General features: G+C 34.0%; 1 protein-coding gene and 1 long non-coding RNA gene across 4 annotated transcripts in view; one reads left to right on the forward strand and one right to left on the reverse strand.

Annotated features, from left to right (window-relative positions):
* The window catches only part of LOC111511589 (cytochrome P450 4C1), a 31,616-nt gene that overhangs the window by 12,382 nt on the left and 2,383 nt on the right, over window positions 1-16,851 (forward strand). For both annotated transcript variants that reach the window (XM_074173501.1, XM_074173502.1), the window contains exons 5-10: window positions 1,616-1,682; window positions 7,030-7,156; window positions 7,215-7,293; window positions 7,467-7,564; window positions 8,976-9,044; window positions 16,162-16,327. In XM_074173501.1, coding sequence (XP_074029602.1) covers window positions 1,616-1,682; window positions 7,030-7,156; window positions 7,215-7,293; window positions 7,467-7,564; window positions 8,976-9,044; window positions 16,162-16,327 — 606 coding nt within the window. The remainder of the gene's footprint in view (window positions 1-1,615; window positions 1,683-7,029; window positions 7,157-7,214; window positions 7,294-7,466; window positions 7,565-8,975; window positions 9,045-16,161; window positions 16,328-16,851) is intronic.
* Window positions 10,883-13,122, reverse strand: LOC111511587 (uncharacterized). Of its 2 annotated transcripts, none has more exons than XR_012465067.1 (3): window positions 12,831-13,122; window positions 12,160-12,263; window positions 10,883-12,106 (listed from the first exon to the last, which is right to left on the reverse strand). It is a non-coding gene; the product is annotated as an uncharacterized lncRNA (long non-coding RNA). The 2 variants fall into 2 exon arrangements; XR_002722948.2 differs by having other exon boundaries at window positions 12,957-13,119.

Here is a 16,851-nt window from a genome sequence, read left to right on the forward strand (position 1 = left end):
TCAGATACAAGACATTTCCAAAAATCCTAGTTACGTTGGGTTATGGTCATCTTCCTCGGCTTTTCAGATGAACCAAACTCGGTGAGATTTTGATCCAATAACTTGAACATTGTTCGACGTGGTTGTCGTCTTTCAGGATACAAGTTCAAATACATTTCCGATGTCTTAACACTGTTTTTATCGTATTTGTAATACATTTGTATCATTTCTCTTTTTTCTGCATTCGTGAAAGACATTTTTCACCAAAAATTTAACGACTTGTACAATAACAAAATGTCATTGAGTGTAAAAAATTGAAAGTCAAATTTAGAAACATCAAAGTCAAAGCCTATTATGATGAGAATTAATGTTTTTCAATATCTCCAATTCTTCGAAAAAAAAAGGATAACTCATGATACATAATTGAAAAGGTAAAATCTGGTTCTATTCAAAACAGAAAGAATCCAATGTAGCGCCATAGTGTCATTGTTAAATAATTGGTGTTATCTTTTGCACTGTTCTCCCTGAGATGATATTAGAGACTGAGTTGACACCGCTTCTCCCCCACGAAGCCACTGCTTGGTCCATTGCGATATTTCCTTCTTCTCTCTTGTAAAACCCCCAAACTCATATAGTACAACAATAGTAGCTGCTATCTTCGAAGAACTCACACCAACTGCTGGAAATAAATTGTGAGATGGCGAACCGTTGTTCACATTCCCCTTCACTGTGTGTAGGGAATGACGAACCAAAACCTTGGGTCGGCGAAACAAGTTCAGTGAAATAAGTTCCCATGTGTGTAGGTCGCTTTATGAAAGACCAAGTTCATGAGAAACTGTGACGATCTTGGTTCGTTAAACACCACACACGGGGGAACAAATGACGAACATGGATCGTGCGAACCAAGTTCGGCGAACCAGGTTCCCATGTGTGTAGGAAGTGTTATCATTTATTCCAGTATTATTTTTGAAAAGTCGAATATTCACGAAGAGTCGCTCGCAATTAACGTTTCCTAATTAACTGAAGGAATCCCGATTGTTTTTTGCTATGTTCATGATAACATTGTTCTCAATATCGTATATGTCCTTACTTAAGGTGAACGTAACAAACCTATGAACAATGAAGTCTAGTCATACCTATTTGTTTTTTGGGCAATGAGCTATCAGGAATATACCTGAAAGAACTGATATTCTTCATATATCAACCAAATTCTAGATCCTGGTTACTTCAAAGACCATAAACAAATGAACACTGTTGAGCTTGGTTCATGATACTAGACTTTTAGTTGCTTTCGAAAATTTGAGCATCAGAACTATGAAAAGTGACAAAAATTCTATCACAAACAACTCATTTTTTACCTTAATACTAATCACTGCGTTGAAAATAAACGAAAAATCTCACCACTTTTGTACCAATATGTACCTAAGAAGTGAGAAATCATTGATATGTCCGAAAAATAAATTTCAGTCAGATATGAATAGACTGTTGTTTTATATTCTTCTTGAAAAAAAAATTGCTTAAGAAACATCACTTCCATTAATTTATTATTATTATTATTATCTGGAGCATTTGTATCTGATTTTCCTCCTCATGAATCAATAAAATATTCGAAATATCAGCGACGATTTTTTTTCAGAAACTGCAATGGGTGTTAATATCAATGTTCAAAAAGAAGGAAGAGAATTTGGAGTACTACTGGAGCGGTAAGCAACTTGTTTTTGTTTTTCTCCATTATAGAATGAAAAATGAAAGAAACAAATTTAATTGTATCGAAATTTCGCACTCACTTTCTTGGACGCAAGAAAACACAAAATCTTGAGCAACCTGTACAGTAAACATTTCTTTTCTGTATATATTAAAGAAAGGTCTTATTTTAGTTCTGAAAATGAGAGACAGCATCTCAATAATACTTCAATAATATCTTTCTTCTGGGCAACCTGTACAGTAAACAGTTTTTTTTCTGTATATATTAAAGGAAGGTCTTATTTTCGTTCTGAAAATGAGAGACAGCATCTCAATAATATTTCAATAATATCTTTTTTCTGGGCAACCTGTACAGTAAACATTTTTTTTCTGTATATATCAAAGAAAGGTCTTATTTTCGTTCTGAAAATGAGAGACAGCATCTCAATAATATTTCAATAATATCTTTTTTCTGGGCAACCTGTACAGTAAACATTTTTTTTCTGTATATATTAAAGAAAGGTCTTATTTTCGTTCTGAAAATGAGAGACAGCATCTCAATAATATTTCAATAATATCTTTTTTCTGGGCAACCTGTACAGTAAACATTTTTTTTCTGTATATATTAAAGAAAGGTCTTATTTTCGTTCTGAAAATGAGAGACAGCATCTCAATAATATTTCAATAATATCTTTTTTCTGGAAACCTGTACAGTAAACAGTTTTTTTTCTGTATATATTAAAGAAAGGTCTTAGTCTTATTTTCGTTCTGAAAATGAGAGACAGCATCTCAATAATATTTCAATAATATCTTTTTTCTGGGCAACCTGTACAGTAAACATTTTTTTTCTGTATATATTGAAGAAAGGTCTTATTTTCGTTCTGAAAATGAGAGACAGCATCTCAATAATATTTCAATAATATCTTTCTTCTGGGCAACCTGTACAGTAAACATTTTTTTTCTGTATATATTAAAGAAAGGTCTTATTTTCGTTCTGAAAATGAGAGACAGCATCTCAATAATATTTCAATAATATCTTTTTTCTGGGCAACCTGTACAGTAAACATTTTTTTTCTGTATATATTAAAGAAAGGTCTTATTTTCGTTCTGAAAATGAGAGACAGCATCTCAATAATATTTCAATAATATCTTTTTTCTGGGCAACCTGTACAGTAAACATTTTTTTCTGTATATATTAAAGAAAGGTCTTATTTTCGTTCTGAAAATGAGAGACAGCATCTCAATAATATTTCAATAATATCTTTTTTCTGGGCAACCTGTACAGTAAACAGTTTTTTTTCCTGTATATATTAAAGAAAGGTCTTAGTCTTATTTTCGTTCTGAAAATGAGAGACAGCATATCAATAATATTTCAATAATATCTTTTTTCTGGGCAACCTGTACAGTAAACAGTTTTTTTTCTGTATATATTAAAGAAAGGTCTTATTTTCGTTCTGAAAATGACAGACAGCATCTCAATAATATTTCAATAATATCTTTCTTCTGGGCAACCTGTACAGTAAACAGTTTTTTTTCTGTATATATTGAAGAAAGGTCTTATTTTCGTACTGAAAATGAGAGACAGCATCTCAATAATATTTCAATAATATCTTTCTTCTGGGCAACCTGTACAGTAAACAGTTTTTTTTTCTGTATATATTAAAGAAAGGTCTTATTTTCGTTCTGAAAATGAGAGACAGCATCTCAATAATATTTCAATAATATCTTTTTTCTGGGCAACCTGTACAGTAAACATTTTTTTTCTGTATATATTGAAGAAAGGTCTTATTTTCGTTCTGAAAATGAGAGACAGCATCTCAATAATATTTCAATAATATCTTTTTTCTGGGCAACCTGTACAGTAAACATTTTTTTTCTGTATATATTAAAGAAAGGTCTTATTTTCGTTCTGAAAATGACAGACAGCATCTCAATAATATTTCAATAATATCTTTCTTCTGGGCAACCTGTACAGTAAACAGTTTTTTTTCTGTATATATTAAAGAAAGGTCTTATTTTCGTTCTGAAAATGAGAGACAGCATCTCAATAATATTTCAATAATATCTTTCTTCTGGGCAACCTGTACAGTAAACAGTTTTTTTCTGTATATATTAAAGAAAGGTTTTATTTTCGTTTTGAAAATGAGAGACAGCATCTCAATAATATTTCAATACTATCTTTCTTCTGGGACATTATATGAACGTGAAAAAACTGAGCTATATTTAAGTCTCGGCAAGTACGTACAAGATATGATGGAAATTTTGAGTTTGGTGAAAAGCGTCATATTAACATCGTGAAAAATATGCATGAAGAAGAAAATATGCATTGAAATATGATACGACACACATCAATCAAAGTACATCACCCCTCCTTACTCATATACAGCGTGACTCACGGTCGATGGTAGGTTAGACGTTTCTGGAAAACGCAAAGCATGATTTTTCTGAAAATTTCACCTTTCGCATTTCCTTACCTGTTCTATCGATCTAAGTCCTAGCAACATTATTTTTTCAAATGGAACACCCCGTATATTAATACATTTTTGGAATCGCTATAGTAATTTGATACTTTTTTGTTAAGAATATCCTATACCTATCTCTATCTGTTTTCGAGATAAAAAATAAATTGTGCTGAATATGGTCCAAAACATTGCCTTAATTGAAATTAAGTACATCAGTACTCTCAATTCATGAAAAGTTGATATTTTGATGATAGTTTGGACAAACTCGAAATATTCAAATAACACCAAGAAATCGACTCCATATCATAGAGGGCGTGCTAAAATTACTATTATTTCCATTGTGCACAAAAGTAGTCGAAAGTTCATTTTTTCAAATGAAACCCCCTGTATATTACTCAGAAATTGAAAGATGGTGAAAAATGCTTCAAGATGATATATCATGTCCCTATACCTAAATCGACAAGTTTTCTCAATAAAGTCGCTTTTTCTAGAAACATAATTTTTTTTTAGAATTTGGATTTAGGTAGCAGTGAAATTATCAAGCTTATAGCAGTTTGGTTACTTTTATAAGTAATTTACAAAGAGTTATCGACGGTGTTTCGAATCATCTTCCAAAATGAATGCAAATATCGATTATTCAAACGAAGTTCTTATGACATTATTTATTATGAACATGAACAAAGTGATCAAATCATTGTCAGAACGTGTAAAAAACTCCACCAAATGTATCCTGAATAAACACCAATCGAGAGGAAGTTTGTAAGATTACAAAATAATTTTCTTAACTATGGCTCCATGTTAAAAGCGCCTTCAACATTACCAAAACCTGTCACTTCAAATGAGGACAATACTGTTAACGTTTTGGCATATTTTTATGCATATCCAGAAGCTTCCATTCGCAGTATAGAAAAAGATTTAGGTGTATCACATGCTTCAGTACAACGAATTTTGAAAAATCACGGAATGCATCCGTATAAATTTACCAAAGTTCAAGCTCTAAAAGCAGAAGACTTCGAACGTAGAATGCATTTTTGTGAATACACAGGAAGATCGGGCATTGTTGTCAAAAATAATTTGGAGCGACGGATCAAAATTCACGAAGGATGGTATTTTCAATAGAAGAAATAAACATTTTTGGGCTGATCATAATCCTCATGTTACAAAAGAAATGGGTTTTCCAAGAAAAATTAGACCTGAATGTTTTCTGTATTCTGAAGAACAATAAAATAAAATTTTTATTCATGAAGACACATTGAATGCAGAGAGATATCTCCAAATATTAAGAACGACTGTAACCGATTTTCTTGAAAATTTGCCTTTAGAGGAATATAGGAATTCGTGGTTTCAACTGGACGGAGCGCCAGCTCATTCCACCCAGAAAGTTTCCAGGAAACTTGACGAACTCTTCGACGATCGTTGATTTAGGCAGGCGTTTAGGGCCGTGGGATTGGCCACCGAGATCACCCGATCTCACGCGACTTGACTTTTTTATGGGGTGTTTTGAAAGAAAGGGTATACAGTACTCCAGTGCCTACCAAAGAAGAATTGGTACGGCGAATAGTGCGGAGTATTGAAGATCTGGATTCCCAGGAAAATGAAAAAGCAACCACAAGTCGCGTACAAAAAAAACATTTTGAAGTGTTTAGAATGTAATGAAGTGTTTCAGCATTTATTGTGAAAATGTGATATTTTGTTTACAATTTTGTTATTTTGAATCATCCTATTCTGTTATTGTCTGTACTTTCACATGTTTTAGCCCACAAAATCTTACTTTTTACCTAGAAATGACTGATTTTTGGTACAGTTGTTCCCTGGAAACTTTGAGCCATAGTTAAGGAAATTATTTTTTAACCTTACAAACTTCCTCTCGTTCATTGGTGTTAATTCAGGATACATTTGGTTGAATTTTTTACACGTTCTGACAATGATTTGATCACTTTGTTCATGTGTATAATAAATAATTTCATAAGAACTTCGTTTGAATAATCGATATTTGCATTCATTTTGGAAGATGATTCGAAACACCGTCGATAACTCTTTGTAAATTACTTATAAAAGTAACCGAACTGCTATAAGCTTGATAATTCCACTGCTACCTAAATCCAAATTCTAAGAAAAATAATGTTTCTAGAAGAAGCGACTTTATTGAGAAAACTTGACGATTTAGGTATAGGGACATGATACATCATCTTGAAGCATTTTTCACCATCTTTCAATTTACCGAGTAATATACAAAGGGTTTCATTTGAACAAATGAACTTTTGACTGCGGCAAAGCCGCAATGCTGTAAATATTTTAGATTGATAGAACAGGTATGGAAATGTGAGAGGTGAAATTTTCAGAAAAATCATGCTTTGCGTTTTCCAGAAACGTCTAACCTACCATCGACCGTGAGTCACGCTGTATTTACATCACTTTGCTATGCGAACAATCGATGAACATTATCTGAAAAATGAATTCTGCTATACTTCGAATCTACGACTTGTCTACTATAATTTAAATCTCAAATATTTGTTAATCATTGTTTTATTATGGCAATGAAGTTTTCAATACATCAGCAGAAAAATAGATTTTCATGGATAAGAAAAATCATAATTTCTACAACTTGAAAAAAATCATTTGATATCAGAGATATTAATGTAGTTCAATATTTTACCAAATATTTCAATCATGGAAAAATTTTTGAATGACATCCAATAACAAACATCATCGAGATGATGATAATATATACATAATTTATAAATTATTTCTATGATCATCTCATTAAGATCGTAGTTGTTTATAACTGATTCCATTTATCTGCAGATGTCTCACGAAATTCATCATATGACCGAAATCTTACAAATACAATGTTCACTAGTGTCACTGTGGATTTTGAAAAATATTGACGTTGAATTGATTTTAGGGTCATGGAAGTGATAAATCATAGGATCTTCAAAGTATGGGCTCACTTGGATTTCATTTGGCACTTTTCCCCTTTGAAAGCGTCATCAGAAAAATACTTAAAAAAATTGTATGCCTTTTCTGGTTCTGTGAGTTGAATTTGTAACTTTTATCATAGCTATTCACTGATTATGATGATTATTTCAGCTCGTTAGTAAAAAATTAGCTGAACACAACAGAAAACTTGAATTGGAGAAATCGTTTTTGGATGCAGAAATCGAGGAAGGTATAGTTGATGACTTCAAATTTTTTATTCACAAAAATATTCACGAAATTAATCATATTTATAATTCGGCTGGAGCCATTTTCACATAAATATTTCAGGATTATTTCTTATACGATATGAACAAACGTAAATTGATTTTCATTAATAAACACCTTGAACTTTTTGGTTTTCAGAGCCTTATAAGCGATTAGCTTTCTTGGATCTGATTTTGATGAACTCACAATTCACAGAAACAGAGTTGGATGATGAGGTCAAGGTATTTATGGCTGCGGTGAGTAATTTATTCCATCGGTTAAATTGTATTGAAGAAGACTGCTTTTTTTTACGCGCGGGAATAAAAAGAAGTCATTCGGTGACAAGTCAGGACTATACGACGGATGACTCATCAAATCGATGTTTTGGGTGCTCAAAAATGCAGTTGTTTGAGCCGATGTGTGAGAGCTCGCATTGTCGTGGTGAGGAGTGATCCGTCTTCAGCGGTTGGTTTTCCTGATTTCTTGGAAGACAACTGGCAAATAATTGGTTGTCTACCACTCAGAATTGACTGTTCTGCGTTTTTCTAGTGGTACGGTTGCGACATGTCAGGTTTTTCCGGAAAAACAAGCGACCATTTGCTTGGAAGTGCTTTGTGCGCGAACAACTTTTGTTGGATTTGGCTCGTTTGAAACACCCATACAGGCAACTGCTGTTTACTTTCGGGCTCATACTCGTAAATACACGATGTCATAGACGTGTTTCAAAACACCGCGATCGTATTTTTTGAGCATTTCCTTCGACCAATCGACACGGGCCTTTTTTTGGCCTTTTTACAAATTGTGTTGGATCCAATGCGAACAATTTTTTTGACAGTCAAATTTGTATGCAATATTGAATGTATGCTGGTCCCACTAATGCCTAAAGTTGTCTCAATCTCACGATAGGTCACACGACGATCTTGCAATATCAGTTCGCGCACAACATCAATGGTTTTCGGAACAACAACTGATTTTGGACGACCTTCACTAAATTCGTCTTACGCTAGTTGCACACACACCGATTTTGGACGGCCGACTTTGTACCGGTCGTCCAAATTCCAATAGTGAACCACATGTGGTAAGGGGACCTTGCACACATGCCTACCGGTGATCGTCGCCGGTAAAATACCGGTGAGCAGCCGTCCACTGCCACTGGACCGGCCGTGCAACTAGCGTTACGCTAAATGCAGAAAAACAGTAACTTGTATGGTACGGTAATTAAGGTATGGTGAATATTCTTATAAGCATTAGTCCTCAAAAACAATTACAATCACCATAATTAACTGCATTTCTGAAACTAGTACTCTGACAGTCATAAACAGCAAAACATATGTTGTCGCTAAACGAAAGGTGTTGATGGCAAGTAAAATGTTCATTCTTCATTGAATATCATTCATTTGCATTGATCGGAAAATATTTGTTGATTACAAATGAATACGATGTTTATACTTATTCAACTTTATTTATTTGCTACGAATAGTCTGGGTCTGAAACTAATTCCATTTGCAAGTAAAATGTTTACCTGTCCACTGTTTCAATACACTTTATTTGAAAAATCTAAATACATATTCGCCGGCAAAAATATGTTTATCCTTGTGGTACATAGGAATAATGATAACAAATATCACTCGAAAATTTCATTAATTTATTAGATTTTTTTCATTCCAGGGAACTGAAACAACTGCATCGTCCATATGTTGTTTATTTACCCTTTTAGGAATGCATCCCGATGTTCAGGTAAGAAATCTCTAATGTTGTTTCGCAAACAGTTGTTTCGGTGTTGCAATGAGTATGAATATTAATTTTGTTTCGGATGGTAAAATGTTTCCTCAATATTTTGATGAAGGACTCCGCACATTTCTTATGAGAAATGCCTTGGCTTGAATTTTGCCGAAATTTTGATATGTTGTAGTTCTTGATGTGCTGATTGAAAGTGTCCACAGGCGAAGCTCAGAATTGTACAGTTTTCGAGATGTGAACCTTTGAATATAGATTTTTTCCATTTCTTGCAGTTTTTGCTCATCAATCGAGAGCTTTCACTTCTGGTTGGGATAGAATTTGGATGTTCAGCAACCAGAATTAGTTTTACGAATAATCTTCTTCAGTTATAATAGATGCCGCCATTGATAATTTTTCATACACTGCTTCACACTATCTCGATAATCTGAGAATGTGGTGCTGTGACATTTTTCTCAGATAGGCTCAAAATGGATGATAGCATCTTACAGCATCTGTATCTTTCATACCTTTCATATCTTTCCAGATAGAATGAAGGGGTTCAGGTATTGGAAGCGAACTATTTTGCGCCGTAATATGTTTTACCTGAAAATGGGGTGTTCCATCGCGAGTGGCGGACAGTGTATATCACTTTGGCCAACCCCATTCTGGTGATAGGTGCATTTTAAGCATTTCCATCAGTCCTGAGAGTTTCATCGTTTCACCTCGAATATTACGGAAGATGCGGGGGGTGTTTCTTTCCATAAGAAGTGAGACAAATTCGGATTTTTCAGGAAAAAAGTATATTCGTAGTAAGTTGGTAGTTCTGATCACGAATCTGAAGGAATTTTGAGCCTATTTTGCCCCCTAATATGTTTTACCGTAAAAATGGGGTGTTCCATCGCGAGTGGCGGACAGTGCATATCACTTTGGTCAACCCCATTCAGGTGGTAGGTGCATTTTGAGCATTTTCATCAGTCCTGAGAGTTTTATCATTCCACCTCGAATATTACGGAAGATACGGGGTGTTTCCATAAGAAGTGAGACAAAATTTATCAGGACTGAAATTTTTTCAGGAAAAAAGTGTATTCGTAGTAAGTTGGTAGTCCTGATCACGAATCTGAAGGAATTTTGAGCCTATTTTGCCCCTAATATGTTTTACAGTAAAAATGGGGTGTTCCATCGCTATTAGCGGACAGCGTATATCACTTAGGCCAACCCCATTCAGGTGGTATGTGCATTTCCATCAGTAAAAATGGGGTGTTCCATCGCTAGTAGCGGACAGTGTATATCACTTTGGCCAACCCCATTCAGGTGGTAGGTGCATTTCCATCAGTCCTGAGAGTTTCATCGTTGCACCTCGAATATTACGGAAGTTACAGGGGTGTGCATTAAACTAGGTATATACATATGTACATATCAAAACTTCCACCACAACGCACAGTGAAGTAATTTAATTCATATTGATGTTGTTGATAATATTTCAAAGACTATGTAGAGACTCAAAACCAAAATATTCGAAAGACGAACTGGAATCTCTGGCATTGAAAGAATACAAGACTATTATTGGTCTCCCATTAATAGTTGTATAAATGAGTTGAGTATAAGTTTTATACTCTGATGATGCCAATTCAGTTGGCAAAACGTTCGTTAAGAAGATTGTTGCAGTTTTTGGTGAATAAAAGTAGTGTCATCATATTGCAACCAAAATATGTATACTAGAAAATATCAAGAACTGCAGTTAAAAAAAATGTTTGGGATATACTTCAATATGCAATCCAATATATTTTTCAGGAATCATTATTGAAGTGTTTCTCCAATGATGATTTTAAAACAAAACTAAAAATAATGCAAGGCCATAACAATGCAATCATTTTAATGAATAACATGAGAGTACATATTGTTAATAAAAGTCAGGTTTCTTCGATTGCCTGAAAATCTAAAAATAAATCAGTTTTGATTGGCTCAGCCAAAAATTTCAAGATAGAAGAAAGTCATTGACAAACAAGTGGATATAAGAGATGCACTGAAGTATATTAGTTGTAGTTTGTTGAAAGATGTTAGGTTTATTATAAACTCCCCTCAACCCATGTCATCACTCCGCTGAGTGATGAAAGCATATGAAAATTTTATGTTAGTTTATGACAAACAAATGATGTGAAATATTTGAAATGGATTATTTTGAATAATATTTGTTTTTATATGAGCATTGTATATGTTTAATATTCAGTGGTTTTAATTGTTATCCAAAGTTGAATGTTTTTACCATGTATCTAAATGTCGAAATATTTTTATATATTACTTTGAAATTTGTGTTCGTTTATGACAAACAAATGATGTGAAACATATGAAATGGATTATATTAACGAGAGTTCTAAGTATTTCAAGTTAATTTGATCTCACTTGAACCATATTTTGTGTATGGTACATAAGTAAATGAAATAATATGTAAGTATACATTGTTCAACGGATACTTGAATTGTGGTAACAGAAAACTTCTCAAGTCTCATAACGAATCAAATATTGAGGATAGTATTCGCAGTCAAGATATTTTACGTATGTAACACCTCCGTCACACAAAACTGTATCATAACCAAAATCAGGAAGAAAAATTCTCCCACCTGCAACTTGGACCTTCTGAACCAGAACATGTGCTAGAAACATTGTTCTTGGTTCTCCATTATTTTTTGGAGAATATTTACGAGCATCATATGGAGTTAGATAAAAAGGAGCGCCAGGTCCATACATGAATCTTTCACCATATTTCCAATCAAAGTTGAAGTTTACAATACATTTCTCATTGTGCCTAGAGGTATCGTGAAATAATGTTTTTATTTCAAAGAAGCCTCTTTGTGCAAATTCATGGGCTTTCAAACGAAACTTCATATATAAAAGTGGGTTCTGCAACTTGAAGATTGATGATTTACAAGAATTATCACTGCTAAATATTTGCTGTCGGATGTGAAGATATTCGGAACTTTGAGGAGGCACTTCCACTAGTTTGTATTTTTCCTGCGACAGGTTCATAGCACACCAGTCCTTCGGCAACATGGATTTTATGTCACCCAGCAACATTCTGATAACTGTAAGGTCCTAGTTTATGAACTTTATAAAAAAGAAACCAAAAGAAACTCACCTTCAGATTGCAGGTCAAGAATCAATGACATGTACAATAGATGATGGATACAAATGTGATGTCAAAAACATAGAAACAAAGGGGGATATCTGACTGCATGTGACCTTGAAAAAAAGATGACAGTTTTTTATTATTCCATACTTGTTATCATAAATATATAGTGATGAAGGTAAATGTACAAAAAAGGAGAAAATATTCAGAATGTACAGTAAATTGCTCAAGTATTTTTTGAGAAAAAAAACACATGGAGGAAATTTTGTGAATGCAGAATATTATTCGTATTATATAGTTGGTTACTGTTAGAATTCTAACAAATTACCTAACATATGGTAGGTATTCTGGAAACCTTATTAGAAATCATATATGTTAAAAACACTAATTATAAAAATCCAATTCAATTTTATGTGGTTTAATTAAGGAAGCAAGAAAAACCAATATCATCAGAAGGGGGATTTCGATAATTCCTTCAGGTAACTCTTGAAATTACCAAGTTTCAAGAGAGTGTATGATGAGATGAAATGTTCATTATGAACACCTTCAACTGCCCTCTTTTAAATGACAAGAATAATATATCAAATTGATCGAACTCATCAAGGAACTTTTGGAATATTAGTTGAGAACAATTATAACAGCAGTAACTGCAGCAGAAAACTAATCAACGATTTGATCACCTTTTCTTGTAGGTTAGTCAAGTGACTAGTTCAATGATGTCTAGTTATACAGATCTTCAATTAGCCAAAGGTTCTCTGAATATTCCTATTCATAACAGACAGAATAATTTCATCAAGGAGGATAACCTTGTCAAGCTGGTACTGTAAGTTGCTTTTCATATTTGTCTTTTCGAGAACGACGTGCTTAGTTCTATCCTTTCTATCAATTAGTACGTTGGTTTTACAACTTATCACTTTGTTATTGGTTTTCATTTCGAGGTTAATTAATTGTGTCTACTATATATTTTGGATGGCCGTTGCTTCCCACTCAGGCGCATTTGGCCAGGTTCCTACTATCAAGGTTGACAGAAGCTTCGTCGGGGGACGCAGCGGTCTTGCACGAAGCAATGCTGCCACCCATTTTTTGTCAAACTTTTTCATCATAAAAACAATTAATTTTTTTATCAAGTAGCCTCCTTCCGATTTTTTTTCCACATATACAGCCCCTTTCACGTGGTTATCCGAACCACGCCGGCCTGGATACCGGCGTGAATGAAGGAGGCATCTCATTCTTCACTTTTCAAAATTCTATCACACATTATAATAGTCACCACAATGGACTAACAAAAAACGGAGCTCCACGATAGCACATGGCATCCGCGTACCTTCTTTGTAGGCGGACGTTATCAGCACGTCCGTCCACTACCACGAACACCACGAAACTCCCGCTAATTCGAATTAAAAATAATCGATAATTCTATTTTTTATTAATTCGAGATATCGAATCGATTATGAAGATAATCGTACTATTTTTCTTCTTCTACATGTATGGTCGTCGCCTCTCATTATTCACGCGCATTTGACCATAATTTGAATTGATTTGACATTATTTGTATCGCAAAAAACGAACATAAAGCTGTTCTCGATTGCTTGTACCAGAACATGATGATTGCCAATCTAAAAACTCTACAACTTTTGGTAAAATATTACATCTTTGTATGGAGTTAATTTTTGAAATTATTGGTTTTTGAAAAATTGCTACATTTTTTGGGTCAAGATTGAGAAGTAGAAAGCCAGAAACCTTTCTTTCCTGAAAATTAATCTACCCTAAAAATATACCCTTTCAATTCGAATCAGGGTTAGTTACTAACAGAGCCACACACAAAACTGATGAACTTATATTCTGAAGTTCTGTTGGTTAAAATTTAAATTGACCTCAACCTAAAGTTAAATTACCTACACAAAATGTGTAGGTACAAGGTACCACACAAAATGTATGGATACCACAATAGTAAATCTTGTGGATCGTGGAGGGATAAAACACAAAGTGTATGTTTTAAGTTTAATGAAAAGCATAGATGATTCAACAAAGATATTGACAGCTGACCTAATCTTCTTCACTCTTCAGTGTTCATTGGCCTTGACTACCATGACTAATCAGTGATGTGATATGGATTTCTTCATTTCATTGATCAGATTTAAAATTATACATTTCATGGTATTTTTAGCAAGAGGTGACATACGTACAACAAATCATGGAATAGGACAATTATTGCTCAATAGTACAACATGGAGCAATACTGCACAGAGTGGATAATGGTCGATATTTCAGGAACTGTATTTTGAAGCGAGTTTTTGTGACAACACACTGTTGCAGTTTTCAAAAATAGGATACGATACTATTTTTTAATATATGTCTCAGTACTGTGTTTTGGGTGTGCAGGCACAGTCACAACCGACGAGCCGACGTACAACCCTGCAGTACAACATGCAGCGGGCGCCTACCCAGCAGGAGATACATAGAAACTCTGAATTTCTGAACTTTTTCAAACAATTCACACTCCTTTCGATGGTAAAATAAGTTACGGAGACTCGCCGCATTTGCTTGGAGCTTTAGAGCGTCATGAAAACAGCCTAATGAATCTATCATGGTTTCAGAAACAAATTACTTGTAAACTATTATTTTGAAAGAAAATACAGTGGATTTCTTGAATTAAAGTGAAATAGAACGAGAAAAAAAGTACGTTGGGTGGCAGTATTCGACGGACGCCTGCGTAAAACTGCAAATTTTGTGAGGAGTACTTGTTCCACCGAAATTAACTTCAATTACAGGGTGTTTTTCGAGAATATTATGTCCAAGTATAACATATATACAAAGAATATCGAAAATTATTAGTTTGATATGTTTGTATATATGATTTCTGACTTCAATGTCGACTATGGATACAACTTTCTCACTTGTGACACATAGTTTGAAGAAGCCATATTGATCATCATATTATATGGTATTCTTATTTGCATGTTATAATAGGAAAAAATGGAATTATTGTTTAAACTAGAAGTGCTTTCGGTACTAATGAGCCCTTTAGCGTCAATTTCATCGATAATAATTGATACTGTGGCTTCACTGAAGCAGCAGGGTGAAGCAGACAATAAAAAGCAACCAAGTGTTTCTGCATTAGCCACTACTGTTTTACTTTTCGCTCTCCCACTTCGGCGAAATGTCCTTTCTTCGAAGAGTTTTTATATATCGCCCCTGAAGCAGGGCATTGGTTCCTTGCGTGTCTTCAATTGCTACAGTTTTTGGACTACAGTAGGGATGGATTACGATGACCTTCTCACAGGTCATCGTCTGAATCATCATATGCAGAGACTCGGACTGTCGGACGACAGTCCGGGAAGTGATGAAACAGCAAAGAACATACTTTGTGCCTGCCCCGCTGGGGACCACATCGGGTTTTGAGAGCTTCGCAGAGCCGCACTTTTACCATCTGACCTGAAAGATCACTCATCATATAAACTAATCGGCTTACTTAAGAAGCTGTGTTCATTTGTTCGAGTGTGAGCCACAACAAACCTTCACGGGTTGCGGTGAAGGGTCAAATTCACTCACTTTTGACCTAACCTAACCTTAAAACGATCCGGACGAAGATATCTTTTATTATTTTCCATAAACGAAGTCTCATTTTGTTGACTAAATTGTTGAAGATAGTTTGTTTCACCGTTTGGAACCTTTGGTGTAGTAATGAATATCACTGGAGTTTTTCTCAACACCAAACCGTTATTTTAACATTTCGACAAATGTTTCGATCACCAAGTGATCATCTTCAAGAGTAATATGAAACTTAGTTTGATCGAAACACGTGTCCAGTAATATTTAATGACAACTATGATTTCTAGAATAAGTATAAATTCAGGATGGAATATATGGTTGTAGATAGTGTTGATTTATACGTAAACGAAAGAATAACTGGTAGATTTATTCATTGGTTCTTTCATCATTTAAAATTATGTCCTACCTACCTTATTTTATATCACAAACAAATCTGAAAAATTATTCATTTCTTCTCAGCAAAGAGTCTACGAAGAAGTTATAGACATTCTCGGTCATGACCGAATCGTAATAGCGTCCGATTTACCTAAATTGAAGTACACCGAGAGGGTGATAAAAGAAAACTTAAGAATTTTTCCTATAGCAGCTGTTTTCGCAAGATCACTGGAAGAAGATATTGATATTGGTAAGGAGTAAATGAGTGATGTTCGAAAGTAAACCTTACAATCATATTCTTCATTTATTGATATATCACAGTGAAAATATTTATAGAGGTGTAGGTATTATTTTCTGAATTTCTGTTTACTTATATTTGTCTATGGTAATAGCCTGGTTTCAAAAATGCATGAAGCATAAAAAATGAGCAATTTCAAACTAGTACAAATATTATATTTGAAAAATATGTCTTTCAAAAATAAATTTGAAGAACTTCGAACAGTATTTTGTAATTCAGTTGATGAGGGAAGAAATATTTGCTTCAAATAATGATGTATGAAATATAATTCGAGGAATAACTTTCTCAAACATATTTTTGCTTAATTTTCACCTTTCTCAGTTTATAATAAAGAGGTCCCATCTCGTTGGTGCCAAATAACAATGTCACTTAAACCATATCAAATACTTAGCTTCTTTCACAAACCACATAAGAAACGGTTTCATCTTCATTTAACCCATTCGAATGGGCGAATTCTAGTTTTTTCATGAGCATGC

The sequence above is a fragment of the Leptinotarsa decemlineata genome, unplaced genomic scaffold (assembly GCF_025532065.1).
Source record: "Leptinotarsa decemlineata unplaced genomic scaffold, Ldec_3_MD MMD2_tig00000251_RagTag_RagTag, whole genome shotgun sequence".
Lineage (NCBI taxonomy): Eukaryota > Metazoa > Arthropoda > Insecta > Coleoptera > Chrysomelidae > Leptinotarsa > Leptinotarsa decemlineata.